The sequence below is a fragment of the Mesocricetus auratus genome, unplaced genomic scaffold (assembly GCF_017639785.1).
Source record: "Mesocricetus auratus isolate SY011 unplaced genomic scaffold, BCM_Maur_2.0 Super-Scaffold_100011, whole genome shotgun sequence".
Taxonomy (NCBI): domain Eukaryota; kingdom Metazoa; phylum Chordata; class Mammalia; order Rodentia; family Cricetidae; genus Mesocricetus; species Mesocricetus auratus.
The window spans coordinates 80,009,342-80,030,380 of record NW_024429195.1 but is presented as its reverse complement, the minus strand read 5'-3'; the positions used below and the strand labels follow the sequence as shown (position 1 = coordinate 80,030,380).

At 47.1% G+C, this 21,039-nt stretch overlaps 1 protein-coding gene across 1 annotated transcript in view; it reads left to right on the top strand.

Annotated features, from left to right (window-relative positions):
* Positions 1-21,039, top strand: part of Pah (phenylalanine hydroxylase) — a 56,624-nt gene that overhangs the window by 18,630 nt on the left and 16,955 nt on the right. Inside the window, exons 4-5 of the mRNA XM_005067966.4 lie at positions 10,428-10,516; positions 18,923-18,990. Of these exons, the coding sequence (XP_005068023.1) occupies positions 10,428-10,516; positions 18,923-18,990 (157 nt within the window). The remainder of the gene's footprint in view (positions 1-10,427; positions 10,517-18,922; positions 18,991-21,039) is intronic.

Genomic DNA, 21,039 nt, shown 5'->3' with positions numbered 1-21,039 from the left:
GACCTGCTCTGCTACTTTCTATGGCTCATGAACAAGATCATGTATGATATCTTGAGGCTTCTAAAGGGTTGAGTTGAGATTGCCTGAGAGGAATAGAATCTTGGTCTCTGACATGTTTGGGCCTCAGTAGGGCTTACCACAATATATTTCCTCTGTAGTTATAACCGCAACCAATAGCAGGCCATTTGCTACACAAGGTTGTGGAAGTGGAGCCTGACCAGGGGAGTAATGCAGAGGGAATTGGTGGCAGCCTTCCCCACACTGACCAGGGGAGTAATGCAGAGGGAATTGGTGGCAGCCTTCCCCACACTGGGGTTGACTTTAACCCCCAATCAAGAAAAAACCTTCACATGTGGGACTTTGCAATGGCCCTGCATGTAAGTTCCCATTTCCAAGCCTTCCAGTGCTTGGCTGTGCTTTTTTGGGAAGAGTAGGGGCAAGGGAGGCAGGAAGTCAGAGTTCCACCTTCCCTCTCTTGTTCTCTTTTCCTGCCTCCTTCCAGTTTCGTTTCGTTGCTCTTTCCCAGGCTTTCCTCCTCTCTTTCCTACCAATTCTGACAACAGTCACTCCCCTAATGATGTCTTTTGGGGGAGCATTTTCATCATCTTTGACACCTTTTCATCACTTGTGTAACGTGCATTCTTCCCGCCAGACTGGTCCCTGAGCCACGCCAGTCCCAAATGAACACGCAGGATGCTATAATAATTATGAAGCTGTTGGCCTTTTGCTATGGTTTCTCATTGGCTAGCTCTGACCTAATTATTAACCCATAACTGCTAATCTGAGTATTTCCACGTGGTCTTCTCTAACCGGAGAAAGGTTCCAGAGCTCTTACTTCTCTCGCATCCTACATGGTGACTCACTGTGTCTCTGTTTCCCAGAATCCTCCTCGACTCCTATTCCCACCTGTCTTGCTTCCCTGTTGGCTAGCAGTGCTTCATTCATCAGCCACCAAGACAGACACATGCACAGAAGGACATCCCCCGTCACTTTTGATGCCTTCATCTCTTCTTCCCTACCATTTGAACATCATGTGACCCTTTCATTTTAAAGTCCCACCTGTTGTGGTTTTCTTCCTTTTGCAACCCGTCCCTTCTCAAACTTGACTTAATGTTCTCACAGTTTTCTTTTTCATTCGCATTCACCCTCCGACTTTCCTTCATTCATCCTATTCGGGGTTAGCAGTAGGAAGATAAGCAGACATAGTGCCCAACCTGGTGTGGAGTCATTGCTGTGTCCCGTGGTGTACGGCAATGATGGGGAGATTTGGTATTCCTTGGAAGTGTCCTTTCTGGCATACTGAACTCAGTCTTTGACTCAGCAAATCAGAGGAAGTGGGGCCAGGGAGATCTAGGGTTACATAAGACTTTACATGTATTCCGTTTGACCTTATATAAGCAGGTTGACTGTAACTCAATTTGTGAGCGACAGATCACCTAATCTCATACCTATATGAGCTCTTAGAAGGCAAAACTGGACGTTTGGAGCACGCAGTGGGCAACCTGCCACTGTATACCCTTAGGAGACATGGGGCATCTTTGGGGCTGCAGAGCGGCTCACCGCTAACACACCTGTTGCTCTTACTGAGGATGAGAGTTGGATGCCGAGCACCCGAGTGGAGTGCTCACAACTTCCTGTAACTCTAGCTTTAAGGGGGCCCAATGCCTCTGACATCTTCTGGCCCCAGCACTCTCATACACGCACCCCCACCCCAGTTAAAAACAAAATGAATCTCCTGTAAAAGAACCGCATATTGCCTTGGGAGGGTCAGAGGGGGAGTAGCTGCAGTTAGGCACGGATGGAGTAAAGGACTTGCAGATTATTTTATTTATTTATGATCTCAATGTTTCATTGACATTTCGATTCTTCCCTCATTTATTTATCTGATTCTAAGAAGCTGCTCTTAATTAGTAAGCAAAGACCAGATCTTTGCCCATGCAAACATTGCTGATACTGCTCTGTCCTGGATGCAAAGGGGAATAACTCGTCCTGTCAACCAGGCTTTGGCTCCTTTATTCTTGCCAAGACCTTCATTAGGGTTTTTCTCTCCATAGAAACCAGCACAGAAGTTTCCTTCCTTCCTTCTTTCCTTCCTTCTTTTTTCTTTCTTTCTATTCTTTCTCTCTCTTTCTTTCTTTTTGTTGTTGTTTTTTGAGACAAAATTTCTCTGTGTAGCCTTGGCTGTCTTGAAAATCACTCTATAGACCAGACTGGCCTTGAACTCACAAAGATTCACCTGCTTCTGTTTCCTGAGTCTGAGATTAAAAGCATGCGCTGCCACCACCACTCAGCCATAGAAAATTCTTAAAAGAAGAATAAGACCCTGCTTGTCTTCACCTGCAAGATGGCAGCCATGCCATCTCCCTATACAATGGTTCCTGGGACTCAAACAGTAGCTGTCTCCTTACAAGTTCGGAGGCCATGTCTCAGAGATGACCTGGGGAACCTAAGTTAGGGTGAAAACATCATTCTGCTCTGGGTCTCTTAGTTGGAGGATTTATTGCTCTTTTTGAGACTGGCTGGCCACAATCTTGGGTGCCTTGTTGCCTCAGCCCTGGGGCTGGCGAATGTCTGACGTTGTGTGGGAGCTAGATAGCGAACAGTCTGCCTTGAATGACTGTGGATTTAATGGGCTTGCACTGACCCACCGGGCAGGAAGTAGCCTCTTGCCTGTGGGGCCTTTGCTTTGGGAGCACGCTGGAGCCAGTGGTCCCTTGGCGTCTGGGTAGAATATTTGACCCTGACTTAATGGGACCACAACGTGGGTGTCCAGCGCCTGCTCTCCAGCAGGTTGCTTCCTTTGGAGTCAAATCAATATTTATTAATGATCTGCACCCCCCCCCAGGGTGCCACTGGCTCCACAGAGAGCCTCTGTTGCACCAGCCGGCTCAGTAATTCATTAACCCCAAGCCCAGAGCCTGTGGAGGGACTTGCAGAAGTTGACCCACCTCTGGGCTATTTGGCAAGGTCATTAATGAGCTAATCTGATTTAACTTTTCACAATGAAGGCCTGGGTCACTGGGGTCAGTGCCTATTCCCAGCACTGTGAGTGAGACCCCTGTGTGGGTGTGGGGAGGGGACTGCAACCCACTGAAGAGGAGAAAGTGTGTGGAGGAGGAGGTAAGTGTGATGAATTGTCACTGATAGCCAGGAAGGCTTGGATGGAAGACAGGAAGGAATTCTTCAAGGCTCCGTGGAGTCCCGCCTTAGCTCATCAAAAGAACAATGATAACTAGAACTTTTGAACTGAAAATTGGTCAGTCCTATGAGACTGGGGGTGCAGACGTGAGCCTGAGTTCTGTCACCAGTAGCCTGAATTGCAATATTTTCTTAGCCAGATAGGCACCTCTAGGCTTTGTTAAGAGGTTCAAATGCAATGACCCGTGGCCCAGAACTACCTGTTACAGGTTAGCTGCTTCCCATACTAAAGAAGGCGACAGATGGCAGGATTAGTTGTCTTTTAAATTTTACAGATGAAAAATTTATAGTTACCCACTCCCAGATGCTCAGGAGAAGGTAACTCACTGAGACTCACATAGTTTGTGCTCAGGAAGATATACTTGAGCACAGAGAGACCTGGCAGCTTCCAGTCCCGGATGCTCAACCTTCTGAGCAAGTGTCAGGACAGATGTGTTTGGAGCTGAGTGGGACAGGCGCTTCTTTTGACTTTGGGAGTTGCCAGACTGCATGTCCTTCTCATTCTGAAGAGAAAGGAAATCGTAATACCTCAGGTCATTCTTATCCTAGGTCTCCCCTAGGTCTCATTTCTCAAGACTTAGCCCTTATTCCAAGGTGATTGATTGCCTGTGAACTCTTTAATTGACCTGGGTCCTTCTATCCCACAGGACACAGGCTTCAGACCATGGCCTTAAAATCGAGGTGGGGGTTTGAGGCCAGGTAGGGCTGGGCAGCTGCCAACAGTGAATCCCAACCCTGTCACAGTGTATCCTTTGGTCTTCTAAGAGCAGTGAGAAGAATAATACTACCATAATACTTTAAAATCCTGTGTGTGTGTGTGTGTGTGTGTGTGTGTGTGTATGTGCTGTAAGCTCTCTCTATGGGCTTACACATAACTCATCATTTTCACTGTGTGTGTGTATGTTTGCGTGTTAAACACTGTTGTAAGCTCTCTCTATGGGCTTATACATAACTTATCATTTTCACTGTGTGTGTGTGTGTGTGTGTGCGCGCGCGCGCGCGCACACACGCGCGCACGGGCTCATGCAGTGTGCAATGTGCATGAGTGTGGAGGTCAGAGGGCAACCTCTGGTATTGGTTCCCTCCTTCTGCTTTGGGACAGGCTGTTTGTTTCAACTCTGTGTCCACCAGTGAGCTCGTGGTGATTCCCCTGCCTCTGCCTCCCGTTCTGCTGTAGCAGAGTTGATAGTGCATGTGCATACTTGACTGGCTTTACATGGGTTCTGGTGATTTGAACTCAGGTCCCTGGTTTGCTGGGAAGGTGCTTTACGCACTGAGCCATCCCTCCACATTTACCAAGCTCATTTGGATCCTCAGCAACTCTCTGAGGGACATATGATTTTTATGGTCATTTTGCAAATGAGAAACTAGGGAACCATGGAGAGATTAATCCGTTTGCATGAAGTTCAATGGTTGGGAACTAGCAGAGATATCTTCCAACCCAAACCTGTGTCAGAAGTGTCCAAACTTCTCCTCTGTTCTCGCACAGCTCTGTGTTTCAGCCATTCCTGTATGATAATGGGGCGGCTCAAAAGTCAACAGAGGCTTCTGCAGTCTGGAAACCAAGTCCTGAGCTCAAAGGCCTGGAGCTTACCAGGCTGTTTCGTTCTTTATATCTTAGAGTCTTTGCAATTATTTCAAATTCTCTGATTTATTTATTTATGATTAATTAGTTAATTAGCTAACTTACTTCTTTGCTACTGAGAGGTCTACACTAAGCCACGTGAGTCCAACTAGCTCGTGTTTGCTTTTAGGGAAGAATTCATTAGAGCTGGGACTGACTGGCTTTGCTGCCCTCTAGTGTTGATTTGGGAGATAGCCAGAGTCTGGTGGAGATAAGACGTTATGGATCGTGCCTTGGGGTCTGAGAGTGTAGTGACTATACTCCCAAGAGATAAATGTAGCTGCTTTGCTGACTGTAGTGAAAGCATCTTTTCATGTGTCCTCTGTCCAGTCGCCTCAAGACATTCCATGCGTCTCAGAACACAAGACTCATTAAGGACCAAATCAAAAAGTAAACGAAAAATGTGTAGCTCATAGGGGGAAACCATGGCCCAGTATTAGGAAGGATTTTAACAGTAGAGCTGAATGGAGAAGCGGTTCTACGCTCTAACCTCTGGTGCTCCCCCGTATCTTCCATTACTGCCAGGATTACTAGCTCTTTCGTCACAGTGAACATGGGTTGAGCCCCTCTGTGTGTGTATGGACCGTAGGGCGAGGACGTGTCATGTTGGTTTCAGAGTTCACTTCATTTAACAGCAAAGAAAGATTCCTTGAATCTGTTTTCTGGATCCAGAAGACAAAATACAGGCGTGTGTAGTCTTCCCAGAATTTCACTTTGCTCTTTATGAGATGAGGAAAACAACACAGAGTTATTCTCTCTCTCTCTCTCTCTCTCTCTCTCTCTCTCTCTCTCTCTCTCTCTCTCTCTCTCTCTCTCTCTCTCTCTCTCTCTCTCTCTCTCTCTCTCTGTGTGTGTGTGTGTATGTGCATATACGTGTGTGAAAACATACATAGTCAGGCCCCATATAAAGATGTTACAGAATACAGTGGACCCCATATAACATATAATGAGTCGTATAAGAGGATAGTGCTTACTAATATTGCAGACATCTGAGTTTGCATGAATACTCTCTGGATCACACAGGGTGAAATGCATTTCTCAGAATGTATTTAGTAAGTGATATCCATTACATGCCTTAACTTTTCAGAAATGCCTCTATATTGACTCCTTTGAGTGCTTATTGTTCTTATGCTGGGGTACTCTGTAGTACTTATTACATTGCCATTTTACAGAAGGAATGCAGAGGCACATGATGTTTAGTTACTTTTCTGAACTCTTAGATGGTAAAGGCAGAGACAGGCAATCTGGCTCCTTTACAGGGCTCTTTGCCTTTCCAAGCTCACTGACCTGAGAAGAGACAGGGGACACCAGTGAAGCAGGCATAGACTCTGATGGTCCCAGATCCCACTGAGCTCTGCCAGAGTAGGACTGAGTCCCTAGGATCTTCAGGAGCTGGAGGAACAGATGCCATTTAAATAAAATCGTATGGCTAACAAAATGGATACTAGATATCCAGTATCGATGAGACACAGGACAAAGAATCCTTCTGCACCCTGGATGGACAGTAAATCTGTTCAGACGTATGAAATCCAGTTTGTAGTTGTGCCTCACATTAAAATAGAACCAGAGTATGGCCAGCATATACCACCTATGGGCATACATACATTCAAAGAGTATGAAATCAGTATCCCGAAAACTCGTCAGCACTTCATTGTTCATTGTGGCATAGTTGGCTGTAGCCAAGCATGGGATGTTCGCAGACATGTGAATAGATACAGAAAATGCAGGATATATATATGATTCAGCTATCATAGGTAACCTTTCTATTTGCCGCAGTATGAATGGGGTCTTTCCACTAAGGAAAATAAGCTCACTGATGGTAAATAGATGCTGCAGCACCTTACTCATTTAGGGAGCCTGAAAAATTAAATCTACAGAGTCAGAGAATGGTGTTTACCAGATGTTGGGGGGCTGGGTAGTGGTAGGGGTAGGGGTGGGTGTGGGTGTGGGGGTAGGGAGATATTGGCTAAATGGTACAAAGTTTCAGTTGTAAGATAAACTCCATCGATCTAACATGCAACATGCAATAAATAATAATAAATACAGTGTGTACTTGAAATCTATGAGAGACATTTTGTGTCCTCAACACGCACTTGCGTACATGTACACACATATACACAGTGGTAACTATATGAAGCAATGGATGAGGTCATGTTCTTGACTGCAGCAACTATTTTACATTGCGTATGTATATCAAATCAATGTTATTACATACAAACATGCACACGTTTTATTAGTAACAACTTAAGAAAGTTGGAGAAGGTTTGAAAGAAATAAGTGAAATAGCGTACCCATGGCTTCTGTCTTCCTGATCCACTGGCTTCTTTAGGAGCTCCCAGTGCTGACGTTTATTTATTTACTTCGATTGCTTGGTTGGACAGCCTCCGTGGAGTGTAAGCACTCCAGGATGGCCACCAGTGTTGTCACCTCTCGTGCCCAGGACCTGGAGTGCAGTGGTGTTCAATGCATGCTGGGGTATGGGGGTCTGAGTATCCATAGGTTGGAAGGCAGTGTGACAAGTAAGTTTACCTTGTGTTTCTGCTGACACAGTCCTGACCTGTGAGTGACTCTCAGGCAAGAGATAAATGAACAGTAAGCAATGAGTGGTGACCCGAACTGAGGAGGTGGTGCTCCATGAGGGGAGAGGGGCATGTTTCATTGCCCAGACCAGGGTCACTCAGGGAGGCCCTTTGATGGCAACACCTGAAGAGATAAGCGAGGTCTCACCAGAGACCCGATCTTTCCTTGGTGCTGCCGAAGCGGACTAGGAAATAGAACCAGTGCCAAGGCTGATCACAGAGGTTCATCATGCCAGAGAAACACTAGGGACAGGTCTGGGAAGCAGTCGTCGTCAGTGGGTGTCCCTGTAAATGCTACAGCCAGCAGAGACATGATCTGAGTGAGGTAAGAAGGGAGCCCGGTTTAACCAGGCTTAGTCAACTGGTGTTGGTTCTAACTTCTGGAGTCTGATACTGGTCAGTTTATATTTTAGGTATTTAAGTCCAGTACAAGTCTGGAAAATGTTTTCCTGGCAACAATTATGTCAATCCCATGAGTGCAAAAAATCTTAAGGCAGTTTAAAGGCCCGGGGAGGACCCGGTGTGGTCTCGGCCACACAGATATCCTAGAGGTCACTAGGCTACAAAATACATGTGATATCGTCCTTAGGGAGGCTTCTATTGACTGAGAAACAATGGTCAAGCCAAAGGTCTAACAGTCTGGAGGTTTGGGTGTAGCCTGGCCCTACAGATAGCACAGGTCACCAGGCTAACTTAGGTAAGGTGTTGAGGATGGCACCTGTAATGTGAGTGGCATCATTAAGCTAAGATTGCTTCTGTTGTCACCATTATGGAGAGGTGGACAAGTGACCTGTGCTTTAAGCCCATGGAAACCCCAGTATGAAAAGTTAAAGAGCCAGTCAGGCTCCAGAGTCAGTGCTCTCCATCAGTTGGCTGTATCACTGCCCTTCCATGACAGACGGGTTGAGGTCAAGATCCAGGAGCGAGCATGGAGGCAGCTGGAAGTGAATCCTGGCTCCATCATTCACCAGCAGTGCAGGCATGTGTGTGTGTGTGTGTGAGTGTGAGTGTGAGTGAGTGTGAGTGCATGTGCATATGCTTTGTTCATGTGTATGTATGTGTGTGCATGCCTGTGTCGGTGTGCCTGTGCACCTGTGGATGTATATTGTCTGTTAAATTTGAACCAACGGAACTCTAAAATTGTGTCATATTGCATTGTCCCAGAAACAAAGGGATGATTTTGGCAAAAGTTCCTCAGCCACGCTTGGAAACACACACAACCTTTGAGCACCAGGTTGCACAAAGAGTATTTAGAGCCACACCTAGAGCTGGTGCATTGTTGACGTGGAGAGTGGAGGGCTCCTGAAACTCAGATCCACAAAGATCAGGCTCTAACTGCATTTTATGAACGCAAGTTGGTGTAAGTCCTTGACTCCAAAGTTTTGAGGATCCTTGCTCATTTTTGTCTGTAGGCGACTGCTTAGTTCCCCAGAGGGCATTTCCTCAGATTAACCACTGGATGGCAGGAGTGTTCTTTCGCATCCCACTTGAGGTTGCAGGCAGGCAGAACCTTATGGGGCAATACTCCTTCATCCCTTGCTCAAGGAAACCTCCGACTAAAGGACACACCCCACCCCAAATGCTAAACCCAGTGTCCAGCACGCAGTAAGGTCTTGGAAAACATTCGCTATCCTCACAGAGAAGGAACTGAGCACAGAGACCCTGATCATCTGAAACCAGGCTGAGGCTACTCGCCAAGTCCGCGCTGGACTCTTCAGGCATAACAGCTGCAGCCTTGGCTCACTGCGTGGATCCCACCGTGTCTATCTGCGCTCATCATTCTGGCTCTGTCTTAGTCCCAGCGTGATCTTAAACCGTGTCTATCTGCGCTCATCATTCTGGCTCTGTCTTAGTCCCAGCGTGATCTTAAACCAATTATTTTGATTTTCAGACTTTTGAAATACTCGGTTTTCATCAGTATAATAGAGGCTGTAATGCCTTATTTGAGGAGGACCTTAAGGAGCAGAAACTAGGTCAGAGTAGCGGCCGTGAATAGTGTAAACCCCTATGTGTTCCGGTAACTCCCCTCTCTCCTCTCCACAGCCATGCGACACTCACAGCTCCTGCCCTCGGGGCACTCAGACACTTGGACCCAGGGTGTCTCTTTCTTATAAGCCACAAGGACTTGGACGGAGTCATTTACTCTTCACCCTGGCCCCTTTCTGGGGGACACCACTACTGCAAACACAGAACTCAGGCATCTTTTTCCTCATGATGTTATTTTAGAAACTGAGCTGCAAGCTACCTGTCACTTTCACAGGGCCATAACTGGCTTTGAGATCAAAAGGTTTTGTAGGGGTGTCCAAGGCACTCAGGAGGGAGTCACTTGGTAGAAAGTTGGGGCTACACATGATATTTTGCCACTGAAGGAATCCTTAGTGACAGCAACTGTAAGTGGTGGCCAGGGATGAGTTTGAGATAATTCTGGAAACCTTTAGGCACAAGACTGAGAGCTGGGGTGTGGGTTTCAGAGTTCCAAGGGTCTAACATTGCAGAGTGTAGAACTTGACTCTGTCCTGCGTTCTGTGGGCAGGGAAAGGGTCCTTTAACAGGCTCCAGTAGAGGACCAGGTTAAAACCTTCTTATTCCTTATTCTCAGAGACAGAGGGTCCCAAGAAGAACAGCCCAGGCCAAGGCCTGCTCTGCTGGTTTCTTGGGGGCGTGTTTTAAATCAGTTTCACAGAAAAATGGATTTTAGTGTTTTTTAAATTTAAATTTTATTTATTTATTTATTTATTTATTTATTTATTTGAGTCGGGGTCTCTATATGTAGTCTTGGCTGCCCTGGGACTTGTTCTGTAAACCAGGCAGACCTTGAACTCTGAGAGACCTACCTGCTTCTGCTTCCGAAGGGCTGTGATTAGAGGTGTGGACCAGGCAGCTTAAATGTTTAACTTTAGCCTTGTAGGAGTTATGCAGAACCTCGTTTGCTGTCACCATCAACATAACCGCTTGGGGACAGGGGGAGGCCGCTAGCCACGTGTCGCACGATCTACACTCAGGACTCTGCCCCTTCTGTGTTGCAGTGCCCTGGTTCCCAAGGACCATTCAAGAGCTGGACAGGTTCGCCAATCAGATTCTCAGCTATGGAGCAGAGCTGGACGCAGACCACCCGGTGAGTCTAGGGCCCTAGATCACAGTCTTCCCACCTCCCCTCCGTCTTCTCTCCTTTTCCCTTCCTCCCACATCTTCCTCTTGGAGCAATGTGTTTGCTTATTTGATCAAGAAAAGAGTTTTCTGAGTTTGTATATATGCCAGGACTGGGAACGCCGGGATGAACGAGACCATGAGATCTCATTGTCATCGTTACTGAGGTCGTTACTGTTGCAGGGAATGGGAACCAGTGGCCAGGACACGCTGTCCCTGTACATCTGTATGCATTTCTATTTCTGCCTTTGTGTATTTTATGGACACTTAAATCAGGCACATCTAGGGGACAGTGAGAGAGCTGACACTGGCCCTTCAGAGAGCTGAGCAGGGTTCTAGTCAGATGAGGGAGGAGGGGCATTTGGCTGAAAGGATCACACCTGCTTTTAGGAGTTCCTCCAGGGAAGGGGGTGGGCGGGTGGTGCCTCAGGTATGACAGTGACAGGGCGAGCTGACATGGGTTGGGTCAGATTTTCAAAAGTCTTCAATACTGGAGTGGTGAATTTCAGTGTGCCCTCAACTTATGATCAGAGAATAGGTTTTTAAATGGGTTCTCACTAAGAAATGGATCAGGTGTGTGTGTGTGTGTGTGTGTGTGTGTGTGTGTGTGTGTGTGTGTGTGTGTGTGTATTGGGGGGTCTCCTTATTTCTTCTTCTTCTCTAGGGCCAATGGTCCTTGGAGGTGAACAGAGGTGGCTTGGCAGCTTCCTTGGGTGGGTGGTGTGTCATTGTGACCTCAGGTTCCACCCTCTGTCAGGCAATGGACTCTCTGGCCTTTGAACCAGGAAGCAGTCTATATTAACAAGGTTTTAGTGTGGCTGGTGCTAGGGCACGTCTGTCTTGTCCAGAGTCTCTTCACGACCTTGTGAAGACTAACAATCAACAGGAGGCTCGCCCTTCCCAAAGGCAGTTTCCTATAAGCAGGTTAAGGCTTCCATCTCACAGACAGGCCCAGGGATGACAGGCACCTTCTACAACATCCTTTGTTGATCAAACCTGGGCTCCTTGGACCTTCACCCCAGTGCTCAGGGTAATTGAAGACACAAGTTTGGCTGCTGTCAAGAAACTCAATTTCCTGCCTGCCAAGCAACAGGGAGCCATAGGCCAGACTTTCAAAACAGGAGCAGCTGGCATGTGCTCTAAACCAAATAGAGCAGACCTGTGAGCAGACTTGAACTGCATAAGGAAGACGATGGAGACTCCGGCAACCTCACTTACCCAGCTTTCTCTTCATCCTGTTCTTCGATTAAAGAGAGAGCGAATTAGAGAGAGGGGCGTTTAATGAATAGAAACAAGGAGAATTCATCCTGCCCTCTACATTCAAAGCAGATAAAATACTATTTCCACACTTTTCTAAAATAATATTGATGTCTGGGAGAGGTCCCCTACCTGCATAGCCACACAAGTGTACACGTATGTATCAACAGGCGCTCAGCAGGCATTGCCAACACAAGCCCATCTCCATTGTTACACTGAAGTGAAGAGTTCTTCCTGGCATCTTCAAATGGACTTATGACAGCTCTCCTAAATCTTAATTGTGACAGTAGAATAAATTACCCTGAACTGAGGATAGAAGTTGTTTCTAAGCATCCCACTTATGCCTTTAATAGTGTGTTTCACAGACCAAATGGTGAGCATTTGTGAGCCTCGGGCAGAAGGCTTGTGAATTCTGAGATGGCCTGGGTTATGTAGTGAGACTCTGTCTCTAAAACCAAACCAAACTAGACCAGATTCAAAGTAGATCAAATCAAATGAAACCAAGCTAAACTGAAAACAAAGTGAAAATGCCAACTCTGGAGGGACAGATTCTCTGTTGTCTTCCTGTGTATGACACAGTCCATTTCAGGTGGCAAAGGCCACATTGGCAACACACTGATGTCCCCTCTGACAAACCTCTGCCTGTGCCTCTCAGCCATGAGAACGCAAGCACAATCCATCTCCGGAGATTTCTTCCTCCCAGGAAAGCAAGACTGACCTGAATCAACCCGCAGGATGCACGCACATGAGAGCTTTCCTCTCCCATCAGCCCCCTCCTCCTGCCTTGACCCTCTGTCCTTCCCATTGGCCTCAGTCCTAATCATTTGGGTGGGTGGGAGAGGCCAGTCCAGAGAGAGAGGGACATGTCCTTCCCTTTAGTGTCATGTCCCCTCAGAAGCCAAAACTGGCCTTAAAACTCTCTGGAATTCATTTCTCTTTGCCAACCCAGGCCACAACTTTGGCTTCCCAGGCTCTCCCTGTCGTGAATTTTATCATAAAAACACAACTTATCAGGTACACAGGCCCCCGTAGAGGAGGCACCAGGCTCTCTCCGTTCCTTCGGTCTTTCATCAGATGCTGGGAACAGAGCAAAACCAAGGGTGTTCCCGACGCCTCCAGCCCCCGCAGGCCTGGCCTCAAGGTGTGAACTGCAAGCAGACAGCACCCTAGCAGTCTTCAAGGACCCTCTGTTCCGCTTTGTCCCTGCAGTCAGCGCAGCGATCCCTTCCTCCCCTGACCCCCTGCCCTTGGCAGCCTGCTTGTGTTTGACCCAGTACTTTCGAGCCTCCCAAACAGCCACGTTGTGAACCCGGGAAAGGAGAGGTTGTTCTGGGAATCCAGGGTAAGTGAGAAAATGGAATAGGATGAAAGACTGTCCTCCATTCTGTCCCACATGCTGTGTTCTCCTTCCCTCCCTCCCTCCCTCCCTCTCTCCCTCCCTCCCTCCCTCCCTCCCTCCCTCCCTCCCTCTCTCCCTCCCTCCCTCCCTCCCTCCCTCCCTCCCTCTCCCTCCCTCCCTCCCTCTCTCTCCCTCCCTCCCTCTCTCTCCCCCTCTCTCCTCTCTCCCCTCTCTCTCTTCCTCTCCCTCTCCCTTCTTCCTTTCCACAAGTATTTATCAATTTTTAGCAGGCATTACTAGCTAACCTTTCTTGATCGTTGTCTGTGTATTAGGCACAATGCTAAATGCTTGGCATGTGGTTAATTTCCGTTCCAGTCAGCACTCTGCAGGGTTGGGCCTCTCAACCTCAGGTTAGGATTTAGGAAATTGTGTCTGTGAGCTGTGCTCTATGCCTGTAGGAAAGGGAGCTGAAGTGATACCCAAGATGCATCTGTGCCCACCTGCCCTTGTAATTGCAGAGCAAAAAGGGAAAGATGTCAACTTTTCTATGTGATGCCAGGGGGACCTGAGATAGCAACTGTAAGCTTTGTGGGCAGAACCCCAAGGGATGTTTTTGACTTCCGTTCCCCATGTTGGCCATGCTGTGCCCTTTTCCTGAGTGGCTCCTCCTCAGAGCATTGCAGCTGTTTAACCTCACTGGCAAGCCTGGACTGGTCTTTCAAGGCCGCACACCTATCTCTTGCCCCTCCCCCAAAGCCATTCTCCCATCTCTTCTCCAGGCAGCAGCATTGCCTTCTATTGCCACAGGAAAGACTGTGCATGTGGGTTTACTTGAAGAGTGTGGGAGTTCTACTATGCATGTTTCACAGGACCTCGAACCATTGTCTGTAATGTTTTATGTTCCCACCAATAGAACTCAAGTGGTACCTTTTCTTTAAAACTTTTTCAATACCTATTACTTTTTATTTTAAACATTAATTTATATGGGAGGGGCTTGGAGATGCACACCTTTAATCCCAGCACTATGGAGGTAAAAGCAGGCAGGCCTTTGTGAGTTTGAGGCCAGCCTGATCTACAAAGTAAGTTCTAGGACAGCCAGGGCTATGTTGAAAGAGCCTATCTCAAAAAATTTATAATTATTAGAGGAAATACAGAATGTGTGTGCATGTACGATGTATGTGTATGGGTGTATGTGTGCCCCTGTACTCTTGTGGAGGCCAGAGAGCAGTTTGAGGGTGTCTGTGCTCTCCATCTACCATGTGGGTCACAGGCACCAAACACCAGGCCTGAGAAGCAAGCACCTCACGCTGCTGAGCCCTCTGGCTGGCCCCGTAGGTGCCGAGGGCATGTGAAGGGAGTCCCACTCCAGAGTGTGCCTTCCTGTGCTCTGAGCCAGAGCTTTCTGGATTCTGCCTTTCTGCAGATGTGCCACTCTTGGAATGCCTGTCCTGTGCTCACATTTTCACACGCTGTCTGCCATGTGACCTAACCCTGCCCATGTGACTCTGTGAAACAGGTGTGATCAGCAACCTTATCTTCCTTATGAGAGAGCTAAAGCTTCAGGGGTAAACTGATCAACATACCACCATGCTCCTGCAGCGAGGCAGTTTAAGACCCATGGTCTCCTTGCTGTCCTGAAGACGGCATTTGTAAGCTTCAACCCCAGTTGTGACATGAAGAAACAGTGAACTAGATATGTCAGTCTAGAAGTATCCTCAGATGGCATGTCATAGATACCCTGAAGTAGTATAGTTTCTGAGACTGAGAAAAGGGATTGCATATAGGCTCTGGTGGTGTCATAATTTCTTATCTCACAGACTTTTCTTTCCTTCTTCTGACCCCCTTCCCTTCACCACTCCTTCACTTATGTTTTCCTGTCAAAACATGCTCGGTTACATGCAGGGCAACCTAAATCACTGCTATTAGCTTAATTGAGGCAGGGTGATTATAAATAAATTGCACGAGGTGCTGGAGAAATTGCTGCTATTAGTCTAAATTGAGACAGGGTGATCAGTCATCACCAATTACAGCTTAATTCAGAATGCATCTTATGGTGATGGATGCAGGCACCGTGTGGTCACCTGTCAACCCAAAAGATGAAAGGTCAAATATCTGAAAGAATAGGCTTCAAGGTCACAGATCTAACCAGAGAAACCTATTGAGACCTGATTGGTGGGAGCTCTTTGCAGGTTCATATAGAATGTTTTAGAGACAGGGAATGCGGAATGAGCATAGTTGGGAAGGAGCCGGAATGATGACTCTCTGTAACATGCTACACACGTCTGTTCATGTACTGGATTTCCTGCCACTACACTCAAGTGATCTGAAATGGAGTTAGAATATTATTTTGTTTCCTTCCAATTACAAAAAAATACATACAGCAGAAAACTTCAAAAATGTACATGGCATCATTGGCTAACCACTATCCCCACCATCTCCAAGGAACACTTGTATATTCCTCTTAACATATAGACTGTCTACTAGATAAATAATTTTGCATTGGGATTTTATTTTCACAAATGGAAAATCCATAAAGCACCCACAAGGCACACCAATGATGAACAATAGTTGAGTGTGGGTGAGAATTAAATGTGGGCATCCCTTTCCTGAAGGCGGTACAACATGGAAATCCTTCTATTGAATGAGTCTTCTCTCATGTCTTCTCACTATTCTGCTTCAGATGTCAAATACCAACTTGCTGGTATGGTTAGCCTTAGTTTTACTTTTTTTTTTTTTTTACAATTCCTTCAGCAGATGGCCTAAGGGGGCTTCATTTTCTACCCTTCTGATACCAAAGCAGAATTAGATATTCTTTAGTGTCTGATGGTGTGGAAATCTTTCATTTATACTTTGAAGGACTAGGGAGAGACACAAAGCACCATCTGTTAAGACTGGCTAGTCAAGATGGCAATTGCTAAATTTGAGTTGATATTTTGAGTTCAAGCATGAATATATGGATAAGTAAATGTTTATTGTCTAGTCTAGTAGAGATGGTCCCCAGTGGCAAGCTGGTGATGTTTGGAAATTAAACCACAGGGCCCAGTTTTCTTCTTAGCATATCTAAGGGCACTCATCTTTCCTCAGCATAAATGAGCGCTATGCTAATTGCAAGTTCTTAGGTTCCTAAAGCATGGTGTCATAGTGTGCACATTTAGTCGCAATACACAGGAGCCTGGGGTGGGATGATTACATATGCCAGCCTGAACTACAGAGTAAGACCCTGCCTCAAAAACCGACAGCAGGCAAACAAATGCTTCCAAGTTCCCTATTGGTTTTTATTTCTAATGACTATTTTATTTTCATTTAGGCATAGGTATGTGTCTGTGTGTGCATGTATGTGTGCATGTGTGTGTGTGTGCATGTGTGTGAGTGCCCTTAGAGCCCTGCAAAGGGTATGGTATCCCCTGGAGTTGGATTTACAGGTGGCTGTGGGCTATCTTATGTGAACTCTGGAAACCAAATCTGGGTCCTCTGGAAGAGCTCCAAGATTTTCTTAACGGAGTTAAGATGCTGAGCCATCTCTCCAGTCCCCCATATGTAATTAATGATACCAATCCAGCCAGTGTTTCAGGGGAAAAGAACAGCTTATGCTTTTTAACAACTGTGTTGTATAATCTTTAAAATGAGTAGTATTTCCTTTAATTGGGGTTTGGGTGTGGAATAACAACATGGCCATTTTACTTTGCTAGTGTGATGCTTTCAGGGATTTTTATTTCTCAAAATCCATCCTTTATCTTTCCTCCAGTTTCCCCTTCTCCTCCCTCCCTGCCTCCTTCCCTCCTTCCCTCTCTCCCTCCCTCTTTCTCTCCCTCCCTCCCTGCCTCTCCCTGCTCCAGGTTCTTAGGTAAAATTGCCTTATATAAATTGCCTTAAAAATACTGTTGGTTGACCCTGACATAAAAAACAAAACCTAACCAACCAGTCAAGCAATGAAAACAGGGCAACACTTGGAAACCAGGGGCTATTGGCCTTCTTCAAACGCGTCTTTAAACACTGCCTGTGATACAAGCCTGCGTTCTCAAGCCATTCAGCCCATGGTTTGGAGACAGATGATTGCACATTAAAGTGCTTTCTGGAAGAGTTTGTTGGGAAATGTCTGCAGGGAACAAAGACGAGCTCTATGGCAATGTACCAGTCTCTTGTCTCACTGAACTTCAGAGCACAATGAACTTTTCTGTCAAGTACTCTTCCCATCAGCTGGGACACTTCCAGCTCCTGATGTACCCCACTCCACCCTAAACACTCAAAGACACACTTGGCCTCTCCTCATTGGAAATGTGCTGCTGGCACCCCTGGGAAGACTGCCTGCCAGTCAGCCCCAGAGAAGTCATCACCCTCTTGTCCAGGATGGCTTGCTCCATCAGTGGTGGGCCTGCCAGGTCAGCAAGGCTCACAATCGCTGAAGTATAGTAAAAAGAGCAGAGAGCTGGGTCATCCAAAGCTTGGCCCCTCCACTGTGGATCCACTTCTCCGGTGTCTCGGGGATTCTGGAAGACTATGCGTACTGATCTGCCTGACATCTTTGTGCCAGAAGCTGGCACAGCTGTAGACACCTGGTGAAGAACATTTTCAACAATTGCCAGCAGGGCATGGTGGCACAGACCTGTAATCCTAGCAATTGGGAGCCTGAGACAGGAGAGTTGAGGCCAGTTTGGGCTATCCAGAAATATTTTATTTAAAGAAAATAAAATGCAATTTCCATTTGTTTGCCAAGAAATGAGGAGAAGCCTCCATACTAATTTCCATAGTGACTATTTTCTTATGGAAACTGTGGGAATAACTCAGTTAGAAAAGAACAGATGTACAGACACGATGACCCAAGTTCAGGCCATGGCATCCATGTGAAGAGCTAGGCATGGTGTCACATACCTATCTCGTAAAACAAGGTAAAAGTTCCCTGAGGACTGACAGCCAAGGATTGACTTTTGGATTTAGCATGTCCCCACCCCACAACGTACATAAATTCCAACACACACACACACACACACACACACACACACACACACACACACACACACACACATGAGCACAGGCACACAGATAGGTGTACACAAGGAGGTATTACTAAACACACACCACTTGCCAGAGTGAAGACTTTATGCCTTCAACACAGACATCTAACTTGACTTGGTCCCATTAGTTTAGAAGCTGGGAATGGTATGGATGACATTTTTTAAAAGATCAGAGTATATCTGTAGATATTGGAATCTCAGGGTGGGGAAGATTTCACTGCCCTGAAGGTGTGTCTGAGTGTGTGTCCCTCACAACAATGGAAGAACTGTCTGTGTGTTAGAGCATCATCAAGGAAAAGAGACACGTGCTCTCATAGCTGAAAAACTTCCACTCAGATTGCTAGTAGAGGTGCCATGTAGGCAGAGATTTTTGTCGGGGACCACCAGCTCCCCAATAAATGCATAGGGACTTATTAATTATAAATGCTTGGCTGATAGCTCAGGCTTGTTACTAACTAGCTCTTACCACTTAAATTAACAATCCATAATTCTTATCTATGATCTACCACATGGAGATATCTTTTTTTCAGCACAGCAAGTTTATCTTGCCTCTCTCTGAATCCTGGTGACTCCGCCCTTCTTCATCCCAGCACTCTTCCCCTGTCCGCAAGTCACGCCTAACTTTTCCTGCCTAGCTATTGACCATTAGCTCTTTATTAAACCAATGAGAGCAACACATCTTCACAGTGTGCAAAAAGACTATTCCATAGCAGTGTCAGGCCTCTCCCTCTGCAGACCTGAGTCATCAAGTGTCTCTCTCTCCTAGGGCTTTAAAGATCCTGTGTACCGGGCAAGACGAAAGCAGTTTGCTGACATTGCCTACAACTACCGCCAGTAAGTCTCCCTAAGCAGAGCATATTCCTAACCCTTGCTCTAGGTTGGAAAGAATCAGTCCAGGACACCCTGCTTTGTGTGTGTGTGTGTGTGTGTGTGTGTGTGTGTGTGTAGTTGTATGTTTGTGTTTTTGCATGTGTGTATGTGGGTGTATGGGTGTTGGTGTGTGTAGGTATGTATATGTATATGTGTGTGTATGTTTGTGTGGAGGTATGTGTGTGTATATGTGTATGTACGTGAATATGCTTATGTGTGCATATGTGTTTAGGCTCTCTCCTAAAAACACGTTTGGAAAAATAGCCTCTAGATCAAACAGAAGTACCCATTGCTGTAGCCCAGCTCTCTCTCAAGCTTTGCTAACTCAGCATTCATTGTATCTGTAATCGGAGAGGCTTCCATCCTGAAAGGAACAGCCTCTGGTCTTTTCCACATTAGACCAGGAAGAAGAAATCTGTCTGCTCCAATGAAATAAAGAGCCCTGGAGCCTTTGGACCAGCCACACTAGTGTGTTCTACTGATCTGGTTGACTCAGCTGTATAGAGCAGCTGTGAGATGGATTTTTTTCCTGTTCATAATTCTATCATTTTAGCCAAAAGAAAATGGCCATACCAGATGTGTTGTTTGGGAACACAATGGCTTTGCTGTTGTGAACCCTTGGGAACTATGTAAATTGTGACTTGGGAAACTGGGTGTTTTGAGAATAGCAATTTCTGAGTTAAGAGAATAAGAAAAGGCATGTACAAAAAGAAACTCCAACGCCGTTCTGGAGACTGAGGGAGAACTGTCCTGGAGACTGAGGTAAAGCTGTCCTGGAGACTGAGGGGGAGCTGTCCTGGAGACTCAGGTAGAGCTGCCCTGGAGACTGAGGGAGAGCTGTCCTGGAGACTCAGGTAGAGCTGTCCTGGAGACTGAGGGAGAGTTGTCCTGGAGACTGAGGGAGAGCTGTCCTGGAGACTGAGGGAGAGCTGTCCTGGAGACTGAGGGAGAGCTGTCCTGGAGACTGAGGGAGAGCTGTCCTGGAGACTCAGGTAGAGCTGTCCCGGAGACTGAGGGAGAGCTGTCCCAGAGACTGAGGGAGAGCTGTCCCAGAGATTGAGGGAGAGTTGTCCTGGAGACTGAGGGAGAGCTGTCCCAGAGACTGAGGGAGAGTTGTCCTAGAGACTGAGGGAGAGCTGTCCTGGAGACTGAGGGAGAGCTGTCCTGGAGACTGAGGGAATGCTGTCCTGGAGACTGAGGGAGAGCTGTCCTGGAGACTGAGGGGGAGCTGTCCTGGAGACTGAGGGAGAGCTGTCCTGGAGACTGAGGGAGAGCTGTCCTGGAGATTGAGGGAGAGCTGTCCTGGAGACTGAGGGGGAGCTGTCCTGGAGACTGAGGGAGAGCTGTCCTGGAGACTCAGGGAGAGCTGTCCTGGAGACTCAGGGAGAGCTGTCCTGGAGACTGAGGGGGAGCTGTCCTGGAGACTGAGGGAGAGCTGTCCTGGAGACTGAGGGAGAGCTGTCCTGGAGACTGAGGGAGAGCTGTCCTGGAGACTCAGGGAGAGCTGTCCTGGAGACTGAGGGGGAGCTGTCCTGGAGACTGAGGGGGAGCTGTCCTGGAGACTGAGGAAAAGCTGTCCTGGAGACTGAGGGGGAGCTGTCCTGGAGACTCAGGGAGAGCTGTCCTGGAGACTGAGGGAGAGCTGTCCTGGAGACTCAGGGAGAGCTGTCCCGGAGACTGAGGGAGAGCTGTCCTGGAGACTGAGGGAGAGCTGTCCTGGAGACTGAGGGAGAGCTGTCCTGGAGACTGAGGGAGAGCTGTCCCAGAGACTGAGGGAGAGCTGTCCTGGAGACTGAGGGAGAGCTGTCCTGGAGACTGATGGAGAGCTGTCCTGGAGACTCAGGTGGAGCTGTCCCAGAGACTGAGGAAGAGCTGTCCTGGAGATGGAGGTACTGGAGCATCACTGTAACAGCTTTGGTGGACCTCAGTGACATAAGGAAATACTGGGGATCTATGGGGGTGAAAACAAGTGTATCTATGGATGGAAAGACATCCAGAATATCACTTTCTCTG